At 34.6% G+C, this 21,481-nt stretch overlaps 2 protein-coding genes and 1 long non-coding RNA gene across 7 annotated transcripts in view; 1 reads left to right on the top strand and 2 right to left on the bottom strand.

Annotated features, from left to right (window-relative positions):
* Positions 1 to 1,404: 1,404 nt before the first annotated feature.
* hlk (hulk) overlaps positions 1,405 to 21,481 on the top strand; it is a 48,269-nt gene continuing 28,192 nt past the window's right edge. Inside the window, exons 1-8 of one of the 3 annotated variants that reach the window (XM_065369717.1) lie at positions 1,405 to 1,885; positions 16,991 to 17,173; positions 17,571 to 17,711; positions 17,905 to 17,940; positions 19,389 to 19,571; positions 19,683 to 19,826; positions 19,915 to 20,097; positions 20,224 to 20,355. In XM_065369717.1, coding sequence (XP_065225789.1) covers positions 1,627 to 1,885; positions 16,991 to 17,173; positions 17,571 to 17,711; positions 17,905 to 17,940; positions 19,389 to 19,571; positions 19,683 to 19,826; positions 19,915 to 20,097; positions 20,224 to 20,355 — 1,261 coding nt within the window. In that variant the 5' untranslated portion in view covers positions 1,405 to 1,626. The remainder of the gene's footprint in view (positions 1,886 to 16,990; positions 17,174 to 17,570; positions 17,712 to 17,904; positions 17,941 to 19,388; positions 19,572 to 19,682; positions 19,827 to 19,914; positions 20,098 to 20,223; positions 20,356 to 21,481) is intronic. The other 2 variants (XM_065369735.1, XM_065369726.1) reach the window with 2 other exon arrangements.
* On the bottom strand, positions 10,051 to 11,198 carry LOC135842039 (uncharacterized abhydrolase domain-containing protein DDB_G0269086-like). 3 transcript variants are annotated; one of them, XM_065359330.1, is made up of 4 exons: positions 10,875 to 11,192; positions 10,468 to 10,720; positions 10,342 to 10,383; positions 10,051 to 10,249 (listed from the first exon to the last, which is right to left on the bottom strand). In XM_065359330.1, exons 1-3 carry the CDS (start codon positions 10,992 to 10,994, stop codon positions 10,358 to 10,360), a joined length of 399 nt encoding a protein of 132 aa, XP_065215402.1. In that variant the 5' UTR covers positions 10,995 to 11,192; the 3' UTR covers positions 10,051 to 10,249; positions 10,342 to 10,357. The 3 variants fall into 3 exon arrangements, with proteins under 3 accessions (XP_065215402.1, XP_065215409.1, XP_065215395.1); XM_065359337.1 differs by having other exon boundaries at positions 10,473 to 10,720; positions 10,875 to 11,190; XM_065359323.1 differs by lacking the exon at positions 10,342 to 10,383 and having other exon boundaries at positions 10,473 to 10,720; positions 10,875 to 11,198.
* LOC135849326 (uncharacterized) lies at positions 13,470 to 15,153 on the bottom strand. Its single transcript, XR_010559520.1, has 3 exons — positions 14,096 to 15,153; positions 13,808 to 13,951; positions 13,470 to 13,719 (listed from the first exon to the last, which is right to left on the bottom strand). It is a non-coding gene; the product is annotated as an uncharacterized LOC135849326 (long non-coding RNA).

Raw genomic sequence — 21,481 nt, 5'->3', positions numbered from 1 at the left:
CTAGGCAATATTCACCAAAAAAAAACCTTTGATCGCAATGATGTTTGGGTTCACCTATTTTTTTCTGCTATTTGACTGGGCTAAACAAACTAGAATGTGGGATGGTGCATATTTTTGTAATCTGTGAGAATGCCCATTGAAATGTAACCTCAATTTACAGTATTTTTTCGAAAATCAGAAAATCTACTCGAGGCTCCATAAAAGCTTGAAACCATTCAACAATCGACTTGAGAGGTCGAAAAGTTAATGGAAAAAATTTTGCATTTAAACTTACACAAAAATATTAGCACCCGAAAACTTTTGCTCTTTTAGAAATGGGTGCTTTTTCTCAAAACAGTTTGGGTGGGAATTAGACCGAAAAAAACTATTTTTTCAAAATTATCTCCTCTTTCAAGATCCATATTTTCTCCTCTAGGGATACTTCTAGACCTAAAAAATTTTTATGTAACTTTCATACCAGAATGACGATTTCCACTGAATTTGGTCAAACTCCTTTGACAAGTTTTTTCACAATGGGCGCCAAAAGCGCGATGGCGGTGGTCGCACGTTACCGTGCCTACTTGGGAACCACTTATAAGTAATGAACTTTAAACTTGGAATAATTTTTGTCGCCTACTCGATTTGCGTCATTACCAAATAGGACCGTCTGGTCGCCGCGCCGTCGATGACGACAACTTTCGCGACAGTCGCGATATCGAAGCGACCTGGCGCTTGAGTTCGTCTCGTTTGTGCAACTGACCGCTGCCAATTTTAGGGTAAAACTGCATCAACAACTGCATCAACAAAATTCGAGTTTTCCTTAAAATAAGCGATTTGCAATTTCGACTGCTCAGCAAAGCCCTAAAAGTGGAGTTGGATTTCGATGGCAATAGCCCAAGTTGATGCAAGATCTTCAATACCAACTATCTCTTGGAATTGGTTCGTTTCCCTCGAAACAGGTTGGGTAGAAACTAGAGCGAAAAATCCACGATTTTTTTTTGAAAATTCCCCCTCATGTCTCTCTTTCAGGCCACCTCCATAGCAAAAAATTTTTCTGAGTAAGTATGAAGTCGTAATAAAAATGTCTACCAATTTCGATCAAAATTCTTAGCCAATTTTTCGCTTGATCCACCCTAATGTTCATATTATGTGGGTAGGTACGTGGTACATACGTAACATGTACCTACGTAATACAACGTTTACGTCTCGAAAAGCATCCGTTATAGCTTCGTAAGCTCTAAAGCGAAGAGACTAAACTAACGGACACGACGATGCGACCATCTTAGAACATGATGAGGCAGTTGCGCGGGATGGCGAATGGCGATATTCGCGAAAAATGGACAACGTAGCAGGGACGCGAAGGGCTCCAAATGATTATTTTTAGAACGCTCTCTTCGTAGATTAGAAGAGATTCGAGGCAGGCGAGCGAGCAAATAAACAGGCGAACGAAAATACAGAGGCAAGCGGGCGGACACGGACAGGCACTCGATATCTATTTGTTTGGCGAATGTGAAAAATTTTCGTATCAAATTTTATACGCGTACGCGGCGGCCTTTTCGAAAATTTTTTGCTGCAGCTGTCGTCGTCGGTGGTGGTGGTGTGCTTGTATTTCGCGTGTTCGGCGGTCTTTCTCCCCCACAAACCCCCATGTCCGTATCGTTATGCTGGAAAAGCCGAACCATGTTTTGCGTGCTTCGAACTCTCGCGATCCTATTGGTTTTAAGTGCGGTGGCGTTCGATTTTGCGGCAGCCGCCAAAAAAGACGCGTCTGTGCCGGCGCCAAAAGCTGCCGAAACGTCAAAAGCCAATCCATCAACCAAACATTCCGAACCTGTTATCGAAGACGTGACCGCCAAACAATTGGAAAAAGTACTCAACGAGAAAGATTACGTAGCTGTATTCTGGTGTAAGTACATACCTCGTGGTCCAATTTTATTCCCTGTAATATCTCCATCTCCTATAGTACGAAATCATCAGATACCTCACTAGGTACCTCAACCTGTGTATTTATCAAACGATTAAGCAACGTTTCGTGACTATCGTACCCAGCCAGTGTCATTCTCATCTATTTATAGACTACAAAGTGCTTCAATTCTGTAAAAGTTCACACCTAACGGTATTATATTACACACGAGACGACAAACGTGCACCTACGGGTCTGTATTTAGTAGCTGTGGATAGACGTAATCTCTCGAAAGTGGTCAGCTGACCAGCTATTCAGCTAATTTTTCTCAGATTAATTATTTCATATTGGAAAAATGGGTAAAATCGAAACCTTGAAGAATTGATTTTTCATTAATTTACTGTAAAAAGACTCGCTCCCTCGATGAGTTTCAACGAGTAAGAAATTAGGGGGAGGAGTAGGGGAGAGGAGAAGAAAAGCATGGTACATCCTAACAAACTTCTAATATGCTTCAAGTAGTAAAAAATACCTATCTACAGTCCAAGTGCAAAAAAGTGCTCATCGATGACAGTTTTTACGGGAGGGAAGAGGGAGGAGGGAGATGAAGAGAGGTTTGGCATTTCGTAGGGAGTATGTTGTTGAACATGTGAGATAGACGGCAGAAATTTCATATTTTAGTAATGTCATAATAAGTTACTGGAGCATTAACCCCCCCCCCACCCCTTCCCAAATTAATGCAGGAAATCTTTTTTCTGATATTACAGAGTACACTGATGGGTCATTCCAATCAAATGGTCGAGCTTTTTGCTCTTGGGGTCGGTGATTTTTTTTAAAAAAATGTATGTGAGTAGACCTCGATGAGAGATGGCGAATGGCGCAGCCCACATTTCTCAAAGCGCATTATCTCAGGGGAAATATGTAGGAGTGCTCAAAATTTTGAGGGTTGAGCGAAGTCAACTTGAAAACTACAAATGGTACATGTTTGGATTTTTTATTATTGTGTGGATCTAATAGAAGAGTTTTTTTTTGAGATCTGGTGAAAATCAGTGTTGCCATAATTTGAGCACTGAAAATTAGCTAGAAAAGTGGGAAAATGATAAGTACCTATATTTTCTGCATGGTGTACATACTCAAAAATTTTGAAAAAATTACTCCAAGAACAACTTTTTATGCTGATTAACATATCAAAATATTTGGTTGACATTTTATCGTACTCGCGATTTTTAAAACTGCAAAGATCACGAAAAAATACAATTTTTTTTTAAAAGGATGGCTTCTTTCCATCAATTGCATTCCACATTTTTAAAAAAAAGTCAATTTTTGTCCAAATTCAGTAGTACCTAGCCTTCATTCTGATTTGACAGACGTGCAGAAAAATTAAAAATTTCCAACTCTGGAGGTACTTCCTGGAGGGGAGATGTAGATTCTCAATGAGAAGACATTTTCGAAAAAATTGTGTTTTTTTTTCGCTTCATCAGCTCTAGCTACCCAAACTGCTTTGGAAAAAATGAGGTGAAGTTTCCCATCTGAAGAAACTTTTAAATCATTTACATATATTTTTTTTTTGCTTCCGAATAAAAAGAGAAGAGAAGCCTGACAAAATAATATTATGAAGAAGTCATTTTTGAAAGTTTCAAATAGATTTTTTTTCCTATAATTTCTTAAAAGTCAGATTTGATATCAAAAAGTCTAACTAGGTAAGTATTTGAACTCAAGTGGAAATTTCATGAAGTTGGTTAACTTTTATCTGTTTTTTAAGGCTTCTTCTAGGTATATAGGTAATGTCAAAGTTCGTCATAATTTTCTTCAAGTTTTTTCTGAAAGTCAGACAAAATAAATTGTGAAGTTAGATAGGCTATAAATACTGAAAATTGAGCAACCTTTTTCAATTTTTTTGAAAGTATGAATTTGAGAGTAACATGGCATAAAAATGTCAAAAATTTGTCATTCTTTCAGTTTTGGAAAGTCTGACATGATGTTAAGAATTCATCATGATTTGTGGGTTGAGTAAAAACCACCTTGCAAACTATCGAAATTTTTAGCTTGGAATTTCGCAAAAAAAAAGTGAAAGTACGACAAATAAATTTATTTTTTGTTCAATCCAAACGATTTTCAGCCTAAAAAATTGAAAAATTGACACGTGATCTGTCAATGTAAGTCAAAATTTGTCTGGAAAATTGAAATTCTAATTGATTTATTTTTTTTACTACTTTCACATAAAAAATGTTGAAATCAAAATAAATTTCATTTTTTAAAAAATCAAAAAAATTGGCATAAGTAAGGTTATTTTATCAAATTTAATTAGAAAATAAAAATTGAAAAATCAAAACAAAAATTTGTCAGGAAAACGAAAATTTTACTGATTATTTTGTTTGTCCACTTGACCGACGGAAAATTTTCGGGACATTCCATCAAATTCAAAAAAAAACTGGAAGGAAAAGCAGATGTCAGAAGAAATTTAGGAGATTTTCGACCGTGAAGATTTCTATTTTGAGTTGAAAGTTCTCAGGAAGGGAGATATGGGTTCTCAAAGAGAGGACATTTTCAAAAAAAATTCGTGATTTTTTCGCTCCCGCCTCAACACAACCTGTTTTGGAAAGGAAAAATGAACCTCTCCAAAAAAAAAAAAAAAACGTAATATTTGAGATTCTGTATGTGTCGACTTAATCCATTGCTATCAACATCTAAGACCACTTTTAGGGTTCTAATAATGAGGAATGAAAATTCAAAAATTGTTATTTTGAGGGAAAATCTGTGTTTTGAAAATATTTTTGGCTTGTACGTTTTGCATTGATTGCGTCAAAGTACCAAAAGAGATCATTATTGAAACTGGAAAAATATTTTGGAATACAGTTTAACCAATTTTTTGGTAATTTTTATCAATTTACAAAAAAAAAAGTATTGATCAAATTTTGGCCATTTTTCTCACTTTTTTTTCAACTGAAAAACATTTCCAAAAAAATGTATTCCATTGTATTCAAAAATATTTCTCCGTTCAATTATTGTTCAATGTAAAATATTTGAGAAGAAAAGATTTCCAAAATAAAATATACAAATTTTCTCAAAAATAAGCGTTTTGCAAATTTTATGTAGTTCAATGGAACCCTAAAAGTGGTTTTGGATTTTGATAATTTATCTTTTAGAATAAAGTCAATTGTCATTTTCCCCAAAAGAAGTCGTGTAGTGGCTAGAACGAAAAAGTCGTGATTTATTTCGAAAATGCCCTCTTTTTGAGGAGTCATCTCCCCTTCAGAGGTACCTCCGAAGCTGAAAAAGTAACATTCAACTCAAAATTAAGGTCTCCACTAAATGAACTTGGATTTTTTGGTGGGTTTTTAAATTTCTAGTTGAGTCTAATTGATTTTTTGTCTGAACTAAATAGTGAAGGCGCTAGAGCATTGTACAAACTTAAATGCACTTGCAATTTTGATTTTTAAAATTTTTCAAACTGAAATTTTTAAGTTAGGGTACTAAATTACTTAAGTAAATGTAATTCGACTGGTACAACATTGAACTTTCTACAAAAAAAGATTCTGTTTATATCTGGTCTATCATCAAATTTGAAGAAGCTATGAGCTGAGCTATTGAAGTTTTCAAATCGCTTGTCCAGCTTCTGAAGCTTCAACGTAGGTAATCAAGAATATAACCCAACTCGAGGATCTTTGACCTTCAAAAAAGACCATGTTTGTAGGTACCTACATTACCCAGGGCCAAAATTGGAAGAGCTGCAGGATCTCGATAATTTCATCAATCACAGCTCCTTCAGTTTTGAAGATTTTTTTTCAGATTTGATGAAATTTTTCTTGTAAAATCTGTCTTGATGAGGGATGAAAAAAGTAATTTATTTGAATTTTATTTTGGTTTTTCTTGAAAAATTTAAATTTTGGTACATTGATTGGTTGCATGTTGATTTTTAAGTTTTTTTTCAAATTTGATGAAATTTCAAGCTTAATTTTTTTTTAGAAAGGTTAAAAAAATAATTCACTGCAGACACGTATACTTTTCTCGCGAAATTTTCACCTATTTTGATAGTTTGCTGGATGGATTTTTGAAAATTATACTCAACCTGTTTTTCTGTTGAAATCGTCCGGATATGTAACTTCTTGAAAGATTCGCTACGGTTCATGGTGCCAATATTTTTGGATGAATTTTGGCTCTATCAATGCAGGATATGACCAAGTGCACATTTATAGCTTCATATTATTTTCCTACTCGGTATGTTATATTGAGTATCTGTCTGTGAAGATATTTTAGTACGAAAAGTGGAGGAAATTCTTCAAAAATTGCGTTCAAAAAACCGACCTAATTCTACAAAAAAAAAAAAATTCCTCGCATTAATTTGGAAAAAATGGAAGTTTTGATCCTCCTTTCAAATTCGTCTGAAAAATGATAGCGAAGAAAACAACCAGTGACCGAGTTCCACGTCCTAATATTGTACTTTACGTGTGGTAGTAGGTGTACACAAACGTATGTGTGATGTTTGATGTTTAAAGTGTGTGATGTTTTCATGTTATACATAGATATAGTACCTACAGTATTACCTACTGTGTAGGTAAGGTAGGGAAATATACAAGCACTAGCGACCGCATGCAGGCTATTTATGTAATGCCCTAATGCCTCGCCTCCTCCACATTCATATTTTGTACGTTACGAGTATTTACTCTCGGATACTTACATCAATACAAATTAAGTAAGTTTTCCTATGTACTAACAAACATTTAAATGCACGTCCGACGCGATCGTAAATAACCCAACTTTCAATACAAACACGTATGCGAACGTAGACGACTAGACGTAGACCTATATTCGCAAATTTTTAGCATGTGTACGAATACTGCAGCCTATATAGATGGGGTAGGTCTAGGTAGATGAGTCAAGTTCAAGTTTATCGCAGTTTGTCGCTGAACCGCGAACGTATTTTGTAGTTAAAAATTAAAATTACCACTAAGTAGAAGACGTACACTGGTTTGTAGTGTTATAGTCGAGTTCCAGTTACAAACGGATATATACCTAGACCTACACATATTATTCAACACAATCATACAATATAGATGACGGTACAGTGCAGCGACGGCGAATGTGCGAAGCTTTTAAAATTGTTGGCAGAATGGTGATTTTTACGGACGGCGGTGGTGTAACGAGTCGATTTTAGGCTTACAAGGGGGCGACGAAGAGGGCAAATGGCGGGTAGAGGGTTTGCGAGTAACGTTTATGTGTGCCAGATTAATGAGGTTAGTAGACTCGAATATGAGACGATGCGAAGACATCAGATCTGCACATATACAGCTACAGCTTCCACGTACCGATATACTAAGTTATTTTTATCGTCAGTTTCAAAACTTTTTTCGTCAGAAAAAACACTATATACACGTTAGTGTCGTCCACTACGCTCTCTTGCCATAGTCGACGTACTTGCGTTTTATGTAACTGCTTATACCTAGACCTACTATGTACTTGTACATGTTCAAGTGTATGGTACACGGTGACGTATGGCATATCTGCTTACATAATATTATGCAGATGCGGCTTGGTGCGTTTGCGAGGCACGTGTAGGTCCAGGTGAGGTGCCACCTGGCGCAGAACCCTCCTACAGACCTGCATAGGGTGGAATGAAAAATAAAACATGACCCGGATTTGGACAAAAATTGGGGAGACTACTTAGAAAAATGTTGATCCTTCTAGCAGTTCAGGAGGCTGAGCCAGAGGTCCCCAAAGTGAGACCATTTTTGAAGAAATCGTAGTTTTTTGCCATTTTTGGGTAGCAAAACATGTGCAGTCTTTCGGTCATCCCCCCTCTCAAAAGTTGCAATTTGAGTTTCTGAACATCCTTGACGTACTGAATTCAAAATTCAATCCTTCCACCCAGCGCTTTATGTCACTTTTCCGTCATTAAAAATTCCTTTTACGAAAAACTAACGTCAGTTTCGTGTTCAGAAGATCAATTTACCTCGATTACCACACTTTGTATGTACGATCATTTAGATCAAACTGTTCAAATTCACTTTTTTTGCTTAACAATAGGTAATAAGTGAAACAAAATGTGAATTTTGAAGATTTGACTGAAATGATCATGGTAAAAGTGTGGTTATCGGGTGTTTTGAACTTTTGACCTGCTGAACACGAATCCAGCGTTAGTTTCTTGTGAAAGGTAGGTATAGTTTAAATGATGGAAAAATTAAAAATATTATAAAGTTGATAAGAGATACCTATTGTAATTCTCACGATCTGCCAATCTTTCAACTTTCAAGCTCTTGGTAGAGAGCTATAAAATGATAATGAATTTTGAATTCATGGGTCAAGGATGTTTATGAAATTCAAATCGCAACTTTTGAGGGGGATGACCGAGGGACTGCACAATGTTTCATGTACTAAGTACCCAAAAAAGGCATGAAACAAATTTTTTTGGACTTGATTTGTATAAGTGATTCGTTCGCGAACGAATCGATTAATGTAATTTATTTTTTGTGAATCATCGCAAACGAATTGAATAATTTTTGAAGAATCATTCACGAACGAATTGATTTGTATAAAATATGATTCGTTCGCGAAAGAATTGATTCGTATAATGTGATTCGTTCGTGAACGAATTGATTCATTCAATAAATTTTCAGTGAATAAGTCAGGAACGAATTGATTCGTATAAGTGATTCGTTTGCGAACGAATTGATTCGTATAAAGTGATTCGTTCACGAACGAATTGATTCATTCAATAAATTTTCAGTGAATCATTCACGAACGAATTGAATGATGTTTGGTGGATCATTCGCGAACGGATTGATTCGTATAATGTGATTCGTTCGCGAACGAATTGATTCATTCAATAAATTTTTAGTGAATAATTCACGAACGAATTGAATAATTTTTAGTGGATCATTTGCGAACGAATTGATCATTCAATTAATTTTCGGCGAATCATTCACGAACGAATTGAATAATTTTTGGTGGATCATTCGGGAACGGATTGATTCGTATAAAGTGATTCGTTCGCGAACGAATTGATTCATTCAATAAATTTTCAGTGAATAAGTCACGGTTTCACGAACGAATTGAATAATTTTTGGTTGATCATTCGCGAACGAATTGATTCGTATAGGTGATTCGTTTGCGAACAAATTGATTCGTATAAAGTGATTCGTTCACGAACGAATTGACTCATTCAAAAAAATTTCAATGAATCATTCACGAACGAATTGAATAATGTTTGGTGGATCATTCGCGAACGGATTGATTCGTATAATGTGATTCGTTCGCGAACGAATTGATTCATTCAATAAATTTTTAGTGAATAATTCACGAACGAATTGAATAATTTTTAGTGGATCATTCGCGAACGAATTGATTCATTCAATAAATTTTCAGTGAATCATTCACGAACGAATTGAATAATTTTTGGTGGATCATTCGGGAACGGATTGATTCGTATAATGTGATTCGTTCGCGAACGAATTGATTCATTCAATAAATTTTTAGTGAATAATTCACGAACGAATTGAATAATTATTAGTGGATCATTTGCGAACGAATTGATCATTCAATTAATTTTCAGTGAATCATTCACGAACGAATTGAATAATGTTTGGTGGATCATTCGCGAACGGATTGATTCGTATAATGTGATTCGTTCGCGAACGAATTAATTCATTCAATAAATTTTTAGTGAATAATTCACGAACGAATTGAATAATTTTTAGTGGATCATTCGCGAACGAATTGATTCATTCAATACATTTTCAGTGAATCATTCACGAACGAATGGAATAATTTTTGGTGGATCATTCGCGAACGGATTGATTCGTATAAGTGACTCGTTTGCGAACGAATTGATTCATTAAATTCATTTTTCAGGGATTGTGAACAGAACAGAACACTATGGAACGAAACGATAAACAATAAAATTTTCAAATTTTCTGAACTTTACCCGAACAGAACGATATATCTAATGCTCTGAACAAATGAACGCTTTAGAACAAAAAACAGAAATCAGGGCAGAACAATAATATCTTTCAATTCTTATTCACTATTTTTAACAGCTACGGGTAATATCATCGTATATAACGGTAGGTATATATTTGTATGAACCAATGTCCAATACTCACGTTGGTAGTGGCAGTAGGCTAAGCCTAAAATTTACAGGAAATATGAAGACGAAATCAGTTTACACTTGCAAATTTTAAATAAAAACAGTTCATTTATTAAGTACCTACTGTTGTACTGTACAAGGCATTATCTTAACAGAAAAGAACATCTTACAAGAAGATTTTTAATAAAAACAACTAATTCATTAAGTACCGTAAGGCATCAGCTTGGGCAGCAAAGAACATTTGTCGGATTTTCTTCTTATTTGTAGAAGAGCCGGCCAAACCATGACTGAAACAACAAACGTGTACAAATGATAAAAAAATGACGCTTTCATCAGTTTCATCATACAGCTGGAGAATAAAATTTGAAATATAACTTACAGGAGTCGATTTAATTTTATCTATTTCTGCTTGTTGGGATGACTGAAACAACAAACGCGTACAAATAATAAAAAAAATGACACTTTCATCATACAGCTGGAGAATAAAATTTGAAATATAACTTACAGTACCTAGTCGATTTAATTTTATCTGTTTCTGCTTGTTGGGACCGCAATGCTTCTTCTAATCGTTTCTTCTCAGCTTCAGCTTCTGCTCGCTGTTTTTCAGCTTCTGCTCGCTGTTTTTTAGCTTCTGCTAGCTGTTTTTCAGCTTCTGCTCGCTGTTTTTCAGCTTCTGCTCGCTGTTTTTCAGCTTCTGCTCGCTGTTTTTTAGCTTCTGCTAGCTGTTTTTCAGCTTCGGCTCTTCTTATTCTTACATCCTGTGAGAAGTGTTACAAAGTTGTTGTATATGTATTACATGATGAAATTTCCTTTCAAGTACATACCATAATACTTACTTACCTAGTGATGACTAGCATTATCTTAAATTAAATTATCACTTAAAGTAGGTATGTATTTTAAAATGCAACTCACCTTAAGCTCTTCTAATGCGAGCATTTCTAAATTAATATATTGAGAATGGGACCAAGACCAAAGGAATAGAAAATGGTACTGAACGAACGGAACTGAATATATGAACTGAGCTAACGTCATGGCTCATGGCGATTTTTTTTTTTATTCAACGTGGTATCACTGCAGAATACATGTTGCTAATATAACAACGTATTTGTTGGAAAATATCGTTCCTATATTGTGCACTGATTCGAGATTCAAATGAAAAAATTTACTGTAAAAACGAGGTACCTACTAGAGTACCTTCATCGAAAGGTATTTTTATTCATTTGAAAATCGTAATATTTCGAATATAGGCACACTAAAGTATGTATTTTAGATTAAAATAAGTTGTAATGGGTGATTTCCATTCGTAATTCTCCTTCATCAACAGCGTTGATTCATGATTGAGACTACGTGATTAGTTTCGGCACCTGTAGGAATAACAGGGGGGTTTTAGTTTTTATAATAACTAAGTGAGCTAAAAGCTAGGCAAACTTTTATCATGCAGGTAGGTATTACGTAAATATCTAGGTACGAGAGTTGCAGTGGAAGCTTTTGAAGTTGATTTAATGTGGGTCAGGGGAAGAGAGGGGCGATCATCATCCGACCAAAGAGATACTTTCGTTTTCTAAGTTTAGGTAGGTTATGACATGAGTATGTTATCATGTTTTAGACTTAATTTTTATGATACCAAGTTTTGCTTTGACTTTCAAAGGCAGTAAAAGGCTTAATTTTCAAGGTAAAAATAAGCTATGTATGTATTATGAGAATTCATCATGCAAGTGAAGAAAAAATCACCGCAAAAGTGAGAACACATGCAGAACAAAACAAAATACATAGAACTAAGGGCCCTATACATAGACGTTACTTGGGGATCACTTGGCTAACAATTAGGTAATAAATGAAACAAAATGTGAATTTTGAAGATTTTTGACCGAAATGATCATGGTAAGTGTGGTTAACTGGTTATCAGGTGTTTTGAACTTTTGAAGTTTTGACCTGCTGAACACGAATCCAGCGTTAGTTTCTTGTGAAAGGTTGGTATAGTTTTAATGATGGAAAAATATTATAAAGTTGATAAGAAATTGTAGGTAATTCTCACGATCTGCCAATCTTGAATCTTTCAACTTTCAAGCTTTTGGTAGAGTGCTATAAAAATGGTAATTTTATGTACTACGCAAAGGCCAAAAAAGGCATGAAACACATTTTTTTCGAAAATGGTCTCACTTTGGGAACCTACGGCTTACTGATTCATTCAATTAATTTTTAGTGAATTATTCACGAACGAATTAAATTATTTTTGGTACCTAGACCATTCGCGAACGAGTTGATTCATTTAATCAATTTTTAGTGAATCATTCGCGAACGAATTGAATAACTTTTGAGGAATCATTCACGAACGACTTGATTCGTATAAGTGATTCGTTCGCGAACGACATTCAATAAATTTTTACTTTTTTAGTGAATAATTGATAATTCACGTGAACGAATTGAATAATTTTTAGTGGATCTGGATCATTCGCAAACGAATTGATTTGTAGAAGTGATTCGTTCGCGAACGAATCGATTAATTTATTTTTCGTGAATCATCGCAACCGAATTGAATAATTGTTGAGAAATCATTCGCGAACGAATTGATTTGTATGAGTGATTCGTTCGCGAACGAATTGATTCATTCAATAAATTTTTAGTGGATCATTCGCGAAAGAATTGAATAATTTTTGGTGGATCATTCGCGAACGAATTGATTCGTATAAGTGACTCGTTCGCGAACGAATTAATTCATTCAATCAGGGATGGAAGAGCCTTGATTTCAGGGCTCCCGCTCTTGGCTCTGGCTCAGCTCTCCACAAGTTTTAGCTCTGGCTCGCTCTTGGCTCTTTTTCTCTACATGTGCTCTTTGGCTCCTTGCTCGCTCCTCAATTCTTCCCGACTCCGCTCTTTGACTCTCAGCTCCCTCTTCCAATTTCTTGGCTCCCACTCCAGCTCCAGCTCTGGCTCTTGGCTCTTTAAATTAGAGCTTAAAATTCGTGAAAAACAATGAAAAAAATGAAAATATACTGCATTTATTTTCATTTTATTTCTCGATGTACTCAATGAGAAAACAAACGTAGAAATTCTTCATTTTCTTCACAAATGTGAGTGGAAAGTTGATTTTTTAATAAAATTGTGCGCATTTTTTTACTTTTTTTTCTACTTTTAGGGAGCCAAAGAGCCAGAAAAATTTTGTGGGCTCTCACTCGGCTCTGGCTCTTTCCAGGTTAAAGACTTCTTATGATGATGGCTCTCTTGAGTAAAATAAGGAGCTCTTTTGCAAGAGAGCTCTTGATGTTTTTCTGCACTTTCATTCATTTGGCTCTTGGCTCTGGCTCTAACTCCTCAAAAAATCCGGCTCTTTCAGACTCTGGCTCCAGCTTGCTCCCGGCTCTTCCATCCCTGCATTCAATTCATTTTTCAGTGGTTGCGAACAGAACAAAACACCATGAACGAAATGATATAAACAATAAAATTTTCAAATTACAAATTTTCTGAACGTTACCCAACAGAACGATATAATGCTCTGAACAAATGAACACTTTTGAACCAAAAACAAAAATCATTTACAGGAAATATGAAGACGAAATCAGTTTACACTAGCAAATTTTAAATATAAACAGTTGATTTATTAAGTACCCTACAAGGCATTATCTCAACAGAAAAGAACATCTTACAAGAAAGATTTTAAATAAAAACAACTGATTCATGAAGTACCATAAGACATCATCTTGGAAAGCAAACACCATCTTCTTGGATTTTCTTCTTAGAAGAGCCTGCCAAACCATGACTGAAACAACAAACGTGTACAAATTATACCTAAAAATGACGCTTTCACATACAGCTGGAGAATAAAATTTGAAATAGGTATAACTTACAGGAGTCGATTTAAGTTTATCTAATTCTGCTTCTTTGGACCGCAATGTTTCTTCCAGTCGTTTCTTCTCAGCTTCAGCTTTTTCTGCTCGCTGTTTTTCAGCTTCTGCTCGCTGTTTTTCAGCTTCGACCCTTCTTCTTAAATCCTGTAAGAAGTGTTACAATTAGTTGTATTATATGATGAAATTTCGTTTCAACTTTCAGGTACCATATTACCTAGTGATGACTATAGCAAGTTTCATGATCAATATCTTAGATTATTACTAAAAGTATTTTAAAATGCAACTTACCTTATTCTTCTCTATTAATGCGAGCATTTCTAAATAATATTGAGAATGGAACCAAAGGAATAGAAAACTGTACTGAAATGGTACTTGGTACTGAAGTGAACGAACAAACGAACTGACATGGATTATGAAATAATGAACTGAGCTAACGTCAAGAGCATTTACAAAATTGCTGCATACCCTAGCGCCTGTGCCAAGGGATGACAACTTGGCCGGCACTACTATAGACGCATACGATTTCTCATGTAAAAAATGCAATTTTTTCGATTGTACGCGAGTTCGGGTGAACTTTCATGTAGTCTCAAATTAAAGGCAATAAAATTCTGTATCGATTGATCTTAAATTTTCATCATTTCGCGTAAAAATAACGATTTTATGAATACTTCTATTTTACTGATTTTCGAATAGTACGTACGTCATCTTTAAACTATAAACTACTCGAAATTTTCAATGAGCACATATGTGTTTTGAATGATTAAAATGTTCAGAATTTTATCCTCTTTAAAATGAGTTTTTCCCGAAAGCTCTACCTTTTACCGTTAAAAAGTTCTCGAAGCTTTAAGTTGCAAAAACCAGCTGCAGGCAGTAATCATTGAACTTTGAACTAAAATTAATCGAAATATTCAGTGAACACATAGGTATTTTAATGCAGAAAATTGTTTGTAATTTTATTTTCTTTAAAATGGGGGTTTCCCGAAAGCTCTGCCTTTTACCGTTCATAAGTTCTCGAAGCTTGAAGTTGCAAAAACAAGGCGAAAACCAGCTGCGAGCAGTATAAGTATTGAACTTTGAACTGAAATTAACCGAAATTTTCAGCGAACACATAGGTATTTATTAATACAACAAATAACGTTCGTAATTTTATCCTACTTATTTGTACCAAAAGCTCTATCTTTTACCATTCAAAAACTCTGGAAGATCAAAGTTGCCGAAAGTGGTCAAATTGTATCATCACTGAGTAAGTACCTATAATACCTATCAGTTCACTTTGGTATTGATCAGTGACAACTTTTGGCAACTTTGATCTTCAAGAACTTTTGAACGGTAAAAGGCAGAGCTTTCGGGAAACCCCCATTTTAAAGAAAATAAAATTACAAACAATTTTCTGCATTAAAATACCTATGTGTTCACTGAATATTTCGATTAATTTTAGTTCAAAGTTCAATGATTACTGCCTGCAGCTGGTTTTTGCAACTTAAAGCTTCGAGAACTTTTTAACGGTAAAAGGTAGAGCTTTCGGGAAAAACTCATTTTAAAGAGGATAAAATTCTGAACATTTTAATCATTCAAAACACATATGTGCTCATTGAAAATTTCGAGTAGTTTATAGTTTAAAGATGACGTACGTACTATTCGAAAATCAGTAAAATAGAAGTATTCATAAAATCGTTATTTTTACGCGAAATGATGAAAATTTAAGATCAATCGATACAGAATTTTATTGCCTTTAATTTGAGACTACATGAAAGTTCACCCGAACTCGCGTACAATCGAAAAAATTGCATTTTTTACATGAGAAATCGTATGCGTCTATAGTAGTGCCGGCCAAGTTGTCCTACTGTGGCACAGGCGCTAGGGTAAACTATCCCGCATTGCGCCATATGACAATGCTCTATGGTGATTTTTTTTATGTATGCGTAATGACCATTCATTTCGTTCATTACGTTCAGTGTACAATACCTACTTGTTGCAAATACATATAACAACGTATTTGTTGGAAAATATCGTTCCTATGTGCACTGCACTGATTCGAATGAAGAAATTTACAGTAAAAACGAGGTGCATCATTTGCTCCAGAAAGAGTGAATATGAAGTTGGGCAGCTAAAAATCGAGTTGTGTATTATACTCGACCTGTTAAACGAGTGTATCCACATTTGAGCCGATTTTGAGAGTGACACCTCAAGAGTGGTTTTTTGACCCGCTTTTTTCAAAATTAAAAATCCAAAAAATCAAAATTTTCCTGTTTGCGTTGAAATTTTTGAAATTTGCGAGAATCGCTGTATTTTGTCCATCACTATAACCCCCCCCCCCCCCCATCCAAATTTCACTATTTCCAGCCATTCTGGAGCCTCCAGTGCAATTTTTCAATTTCTCCAGAATTTTATATTTTCTCCAGAAGGCGTGAATATGAAGTTTTGGGCCGCTAAAAATCGAGTTATGTATTAAACTCGACTTGTTTAACGAGTTTATCCACATTTGAGTAGATTATTTTGATTTTTTGGATTTCTTAATTTTGAAAAAAGCTGGTCAAAAAACTACTCTTGAGGTGTCACTCCAAAAATTGGCTCAAATGTGGATAAACTCGTTAAACAGGTCGAGTATAACACCCAACTCGATTTTCGGCTGCCCAACTTCATATTCACGCCTTCTGGAGAAAATTTAAAATTCTGGAGAAATTTAAAAATCGCAATGGAGGCTCCAGAACGGCTGGAAATAGTGAAATTTGCCTTTGCTGAAAAATTCAGCATTTATAAATTATAACAACGTCCGGTGACTCGTTCGCGAACGAATCGAAGCAAATTGTATAATTTTTTATTAATCATTCACGAACGAATTGATTCGTATAAGTAATTCGTTCGCGAACGAATCGATTCATGAATCGTTCATGAACGATTTGAAAATTTTTTGGTGAATCATCACGAACGAATTGAATAATTTTTAGTGATTCATTCGCGAACGAATTGATTTGTATAAGTGACTCGTTCGCGAACGAATCGATTCATTTGATTAAAAACAAAAAAAAACACCAACAATCTATTGATTTGGAAAATATATATTTTTTAAAATGAAGTTTTGGAGCAGAAATTTCCTTGAATGTTCAGTTGTATTATTTTGTATACAATATGTACTCGTATGCACCGTACCTACTACAAATGTTACGTATTTTTTGCTCACAGATACACGAAGCTGTCATACCTGTGATAAAGTTTTAGAAGAATTAGAAAATATAGACGACGACACGGACAGTTTTGGGGTAGATTTTGTGAAAATAAACGATAAAAGACTGGCTAAACATTATGGCATCAAGAATTTCCCAGCACTCACCTACTTCCGAGAGAAGGAACCAATCATTTACGAAGGTTCTCATTAAGTAATTAACACCATTATAGGATATACATTTACCTAAGATACGTACCTCTACCTACCTAATTTACAAGGTGTCGAACGAAATGTGAGCAATATATTTATGTACCTAATGTTTAGATTCCCACTTGCAAAAAAACGTATGACATTGACTGTATCACGCTATGAAGTTGGTTTATAAGGGATTGAGGTGTTTTTCTATAAAACTGAAAATTATTATTTCGTTTTTTAGCCTCGAATAAGTAAATTATTGCATTGCTCACCTTTCATCGAGCACTTTATTTACCTACTCATGAACTTTAATAAGATATAGGTGTACTTCATATTGAATAAATAGAAACATTTTAATTATTAAGCAGGCATACTTACTCAAATTACAAAATTTGCTTATAGGAGATTTAATGGACGAAGAAAGTGTGTTGAATTTCTTAACGAGCTTGGAAGCTTTGGATTTACCAGATCGAATCGAAGAAGTGAACTCGAAAATTTTACAAAAAATCATCGACGATACGGATTTTGTGGCCGTTCTATTCTGTAAGTACCATTTACCATACCTAGTAGATTAGCAATAATCGAATATAAATTTCATCTCAAGAGTTGCAAAAACAAATCAACTATTCTAAACAAAAAATATAGCTTCATGTGCATCCCAAATTACCTACTGTTGAAAATTGCATTTTCGAGTAACAGATTTCAAAATTATCATACTTATTACATGTATCTCTAGGTCCGGAGCAAGATAGCTGTGCTACGAAGTCTCCCAGTAAGTAAGTAAAACTGTATCATTTTTCATGATGCAGTTTTCCCCCCGCATCCCCTAATAACCCACAAAACTCAAAACCGTTTGATATCCTCTTCTAATACCTACCTTTTTTTTTGTTTTTTTTTCTGTTTGATTTTTACCTATCTACCTACATAAATTTCTGATCAATTTGTCAATTTTTCTCCAATTTACAAACTTTAATATTCTTGTAACGATTTTTACTTTGCTACCTTACGTTTACGCGTGTAAGTTTATCTATTGTATTAATTTTATTTTACACAATGGGTCATCTATGTAAGTACTTATTGTAAGTATCGCACTTTTGAAGTTGTGCCAAGAAACAGCGAGTACCTACCTAATTCTGAAGTTTGTGATTTCACAGTTCATGAAGTAGGTACCTACTTTTCAAACGCTTGATTCAGAATCACAAAAAGTGTTTGCCAAAAAAAAGAAAAAAAACCAAATTGAAAATTAGAAAATCCTGGAAGCACTCGGTTTTTTGGCACTAATTCAAATTTGTGGTAACTGCTCGAAAAGGTCTGCCTGCCTGTACATAATAATCTTTCTACAACCTGACTGGCTATTTTTCTTTAATTACCTAATTTGCCTGATTGTTTTTTTAATTTTTATTTTCCCATTTTCTCGCATAATATTTTGATTTTTGTTCCTTATTCTTTGGTAGAACTTTGATAATAAATTTGGTTTACGCTTTTAACAAGCGTTATTTCAATTTTTTGCCTTAATATTTGGTTTTATTCTACCAATAAGCTATCTACCTTTTTAAATGAATGACAAACTAGCTCTTCGTTACAAAACACAGAAGTTTCAAAAAGCCACCATCAACAAGTTAGTAAAAATGTAGGTGTAGGTATAGGTAGCTAAAATGGGCAGCAGAGTGCTGAAGATTATTGGATTGCATTATTAGAATGTCTGGTTGAACTGTACAAATTTGAAATTTTGTCATCAATTTTTTTCTCAGATTTTCTTGAGTAATTTTGTTCTTCTGCAGAATGCCTCAAATGATCAGTCTTTAGGACATTAATATTGTTCTCCGATGTTTACATTTTCCAATATTGTGATATCACGATTATCAATGGGAATTTGTGATTATTTTTCAATATTTTCCAACTTCATTTTTTCAAATCTATGGTACCTACCTAATTTGTTTAATTGATATCTTTTCGTTTTAATAATATTTTCTGAACTCGGAGTTGTTCAGTGTAACGAATCTGTATAGTAATGTCAGCTTCAAATCCCAGTTTCGTCACTTCTTCCTCAATCAATTTCCAAACTATGGAACTCTTACCTACTATACCATTAGGCTACCACTTACTAAATTTTTCCTTACCACTACTAAAACAAAATGAAATAATTTGAAAACGACTAATAACGCTGATGTATGTGCGGGTGTGCGCGTGCTTCTCTTGGTCTGTTTCATTCATAATCAGATAAACAAAATTGCCGGAAATGCGCCAAAGTACTACAAGAATTGGAAAACATTGACGACGAAGCGGATCAACTAGGCATAGGTTTCGTTAAAATAGCGGATGACGCGTTAGCCGAAGAATACAATTTGGGCGAGCTTCCAAAACTGGTGTATTATCGACATCAAATTCCAATCGTGTACGAAAGTAAGTTTCATACCATAGTTGAACGATTTGTAATCGGCTACTTTCTACTTGCTTCTCTCCGCTAGAATCAAATTAAACCCACTATATTATGGTTTATTCGTGTGCTTGCAGATGAGTTGACTAAAGAGGAAGATGTGTTAGAATGGTTGGTACAAAATAAATCAACTGGAGATGAAGACGATGTTATCGAAGAAGTAACCGCCAAAACACTGGAAACTCTTATATCATCGGTGGATTACTTAGTCGTTCTTTTCTGTAAATAGTTTATCTATTGTTCACATTCCTACATTTTACTGCACTATAACAGAAGATGATGTTGTTGTTGTTTTTTTTTGGTTTTTAGACGACAACGACGAAGAAGAATCTCAAATTGTACTCGGTGAATTGGAGAAAATTGACGACGACTGCGACAGACATGGAATCCAGTTTGTAAAAATAGACGACACCAAGGTAGCCCAAGAATTTGGAATTGATACTGTACCTGCCATTGTTTACTTTGAGAAGAAAATACCAAATTTATACGATGGTAGGTATAGTTTTTTGTAGTGTAGCTAAATAAGTCAACTCGATAATTTCCTCTGTGATTGACTGAATTAGTAGAGAATTGTCTACCCAAGTATTTTGTAATAAAATCATTCGTAATCGTCGATAGGTAATTTGGAAAACGAAGAAGAAATACTGGAATGGTTAGTCAGCCAATTAGAGAAAGACGAAATCGAAGATATCACCGACGAAATGCTCGACAGGCTGATAAAGGACGGTAAAACCCTGGCTGTGCTGTTTTGTAAGTGCATAAAAAAATTCGTTTGCTCGTTATGAGATTGCAAGGGAACTTTTGAACTCACACTCTCCAAATACCTACATAAAATAAAACCAAGCTAGATCGATAGGACAAGCCCTGAGACCACAAAAACCAAAATTTAAGGTGCTGAAATTTATTTTTGGATTTTTGACGATTTTTTTTTAAATTTAAAAAACCTGTTTTAAAGAATTTTCAGCATCCTTTTCATGAAATGTATAGGTAAATGTTTTTGAGCAATTTCAACAATGCGAATAATTCCTTCAATTTAACTCCCAGACATCAACAATTGCTAGTTTTGGAGCATGCAGGAACTTCTAAATATTTTTTCATTTTATCCAGAAATTTGTCAATTTCCCTGGAAGGGTAGTAAATGAACTTGACCATCTTGACCATTTTAGGTGGTTACTGCAAAATTCCAGAAAGATGAGTTCAAAGGTGAATTTTTGGGCAATTTTCCAAATTCCAGAAAAAATAGTTGACAGAATTGAATTTTTGAAGAAAGTACATAGGTACCTATATATCCCTGTAATGATCTGGTTTTCGGCAAGATGTCATGTGATGCATCTACACGATCGCCTGACTCGAAAACAATAGAATTTTCACCTTTTTGGAGCCCTCTGCCAGTTTTCAAATTTCTCTATAAATTTCAAATCGCTCTAAAAGGATGAAAATTAAATTTTGGAATACAGTGCTGCCAATTTTTTGATCATTAAAAGCTACGAATTAAAAAAAAAAACATAAAAAAGCTCAAAAGTGATTAATTTTATTGTACCTATTAGGTTTTTTGAAATTTGCAATGATGACCAAAAAATTAGCACTAGGTACTGTGTGTTTCAAAATATTTTCTGAGAAGAAATAATTTTCCAAAAAAGAATTTACCCAAAAATGTAAAATTCAAAAAAGAACTGTTCTAAGCACTTTTCAAACTTTTTCATGAAATATATAAAATATGTTTTTGAGCAATTTGAACAATGTGAATACCTAATTTCCTTCAATTCCACTCCCAGACATCAACAATTGCTAGTTTTGAATCATGCAGGAGTCTCCAGATATTTTTTAATTTTCTATAGAAATTTCCAATCTCTCTGGAAGGGTCGAAAATGAACTT

Source organism: Planococcus citri, chromosome 1 (genome assembly GCF_950023065.1).
Source record: "Planococcus citri chromosome 1, ihPlaCitr1.1, whole genome shotgun sequence".
Taxonomy (NCBI): Eukaryota; Metazoa; Arthropoda; class Insecta; order Hemiptera; family Pseudococcidae; genus Planococcus; species Planococcus citri.
The sequence above is the reverse complement of the archived record's forward strand: the minus strand, read 5'-3'. Positions and strand labels throughout refer to the sequence as shown.

Coding starts and splice junctions, on each gene's coding strand:
- LOC135842039 (XM_065359323.1), bottom strand. CDS start 10,994: ATGACGTTAGCTCAGTTCATATATTCAGTTCCGTTCGTTCAGTACCAT. Junction 10,721..10,874: donor TCGCATTAGAAGAGCTTAAG/GTGAGTTGCATT, acceptor CACTTCTCACAG/GATGTAAGAATAAGAAGAGC. Junction 10,250..10,472: donor GATAAAATTAAATCGACTAG/GTACTGTAAGTT, acceptor TTGTTGTTTCAG/TCATGGTTTGGCCGGCTCTT.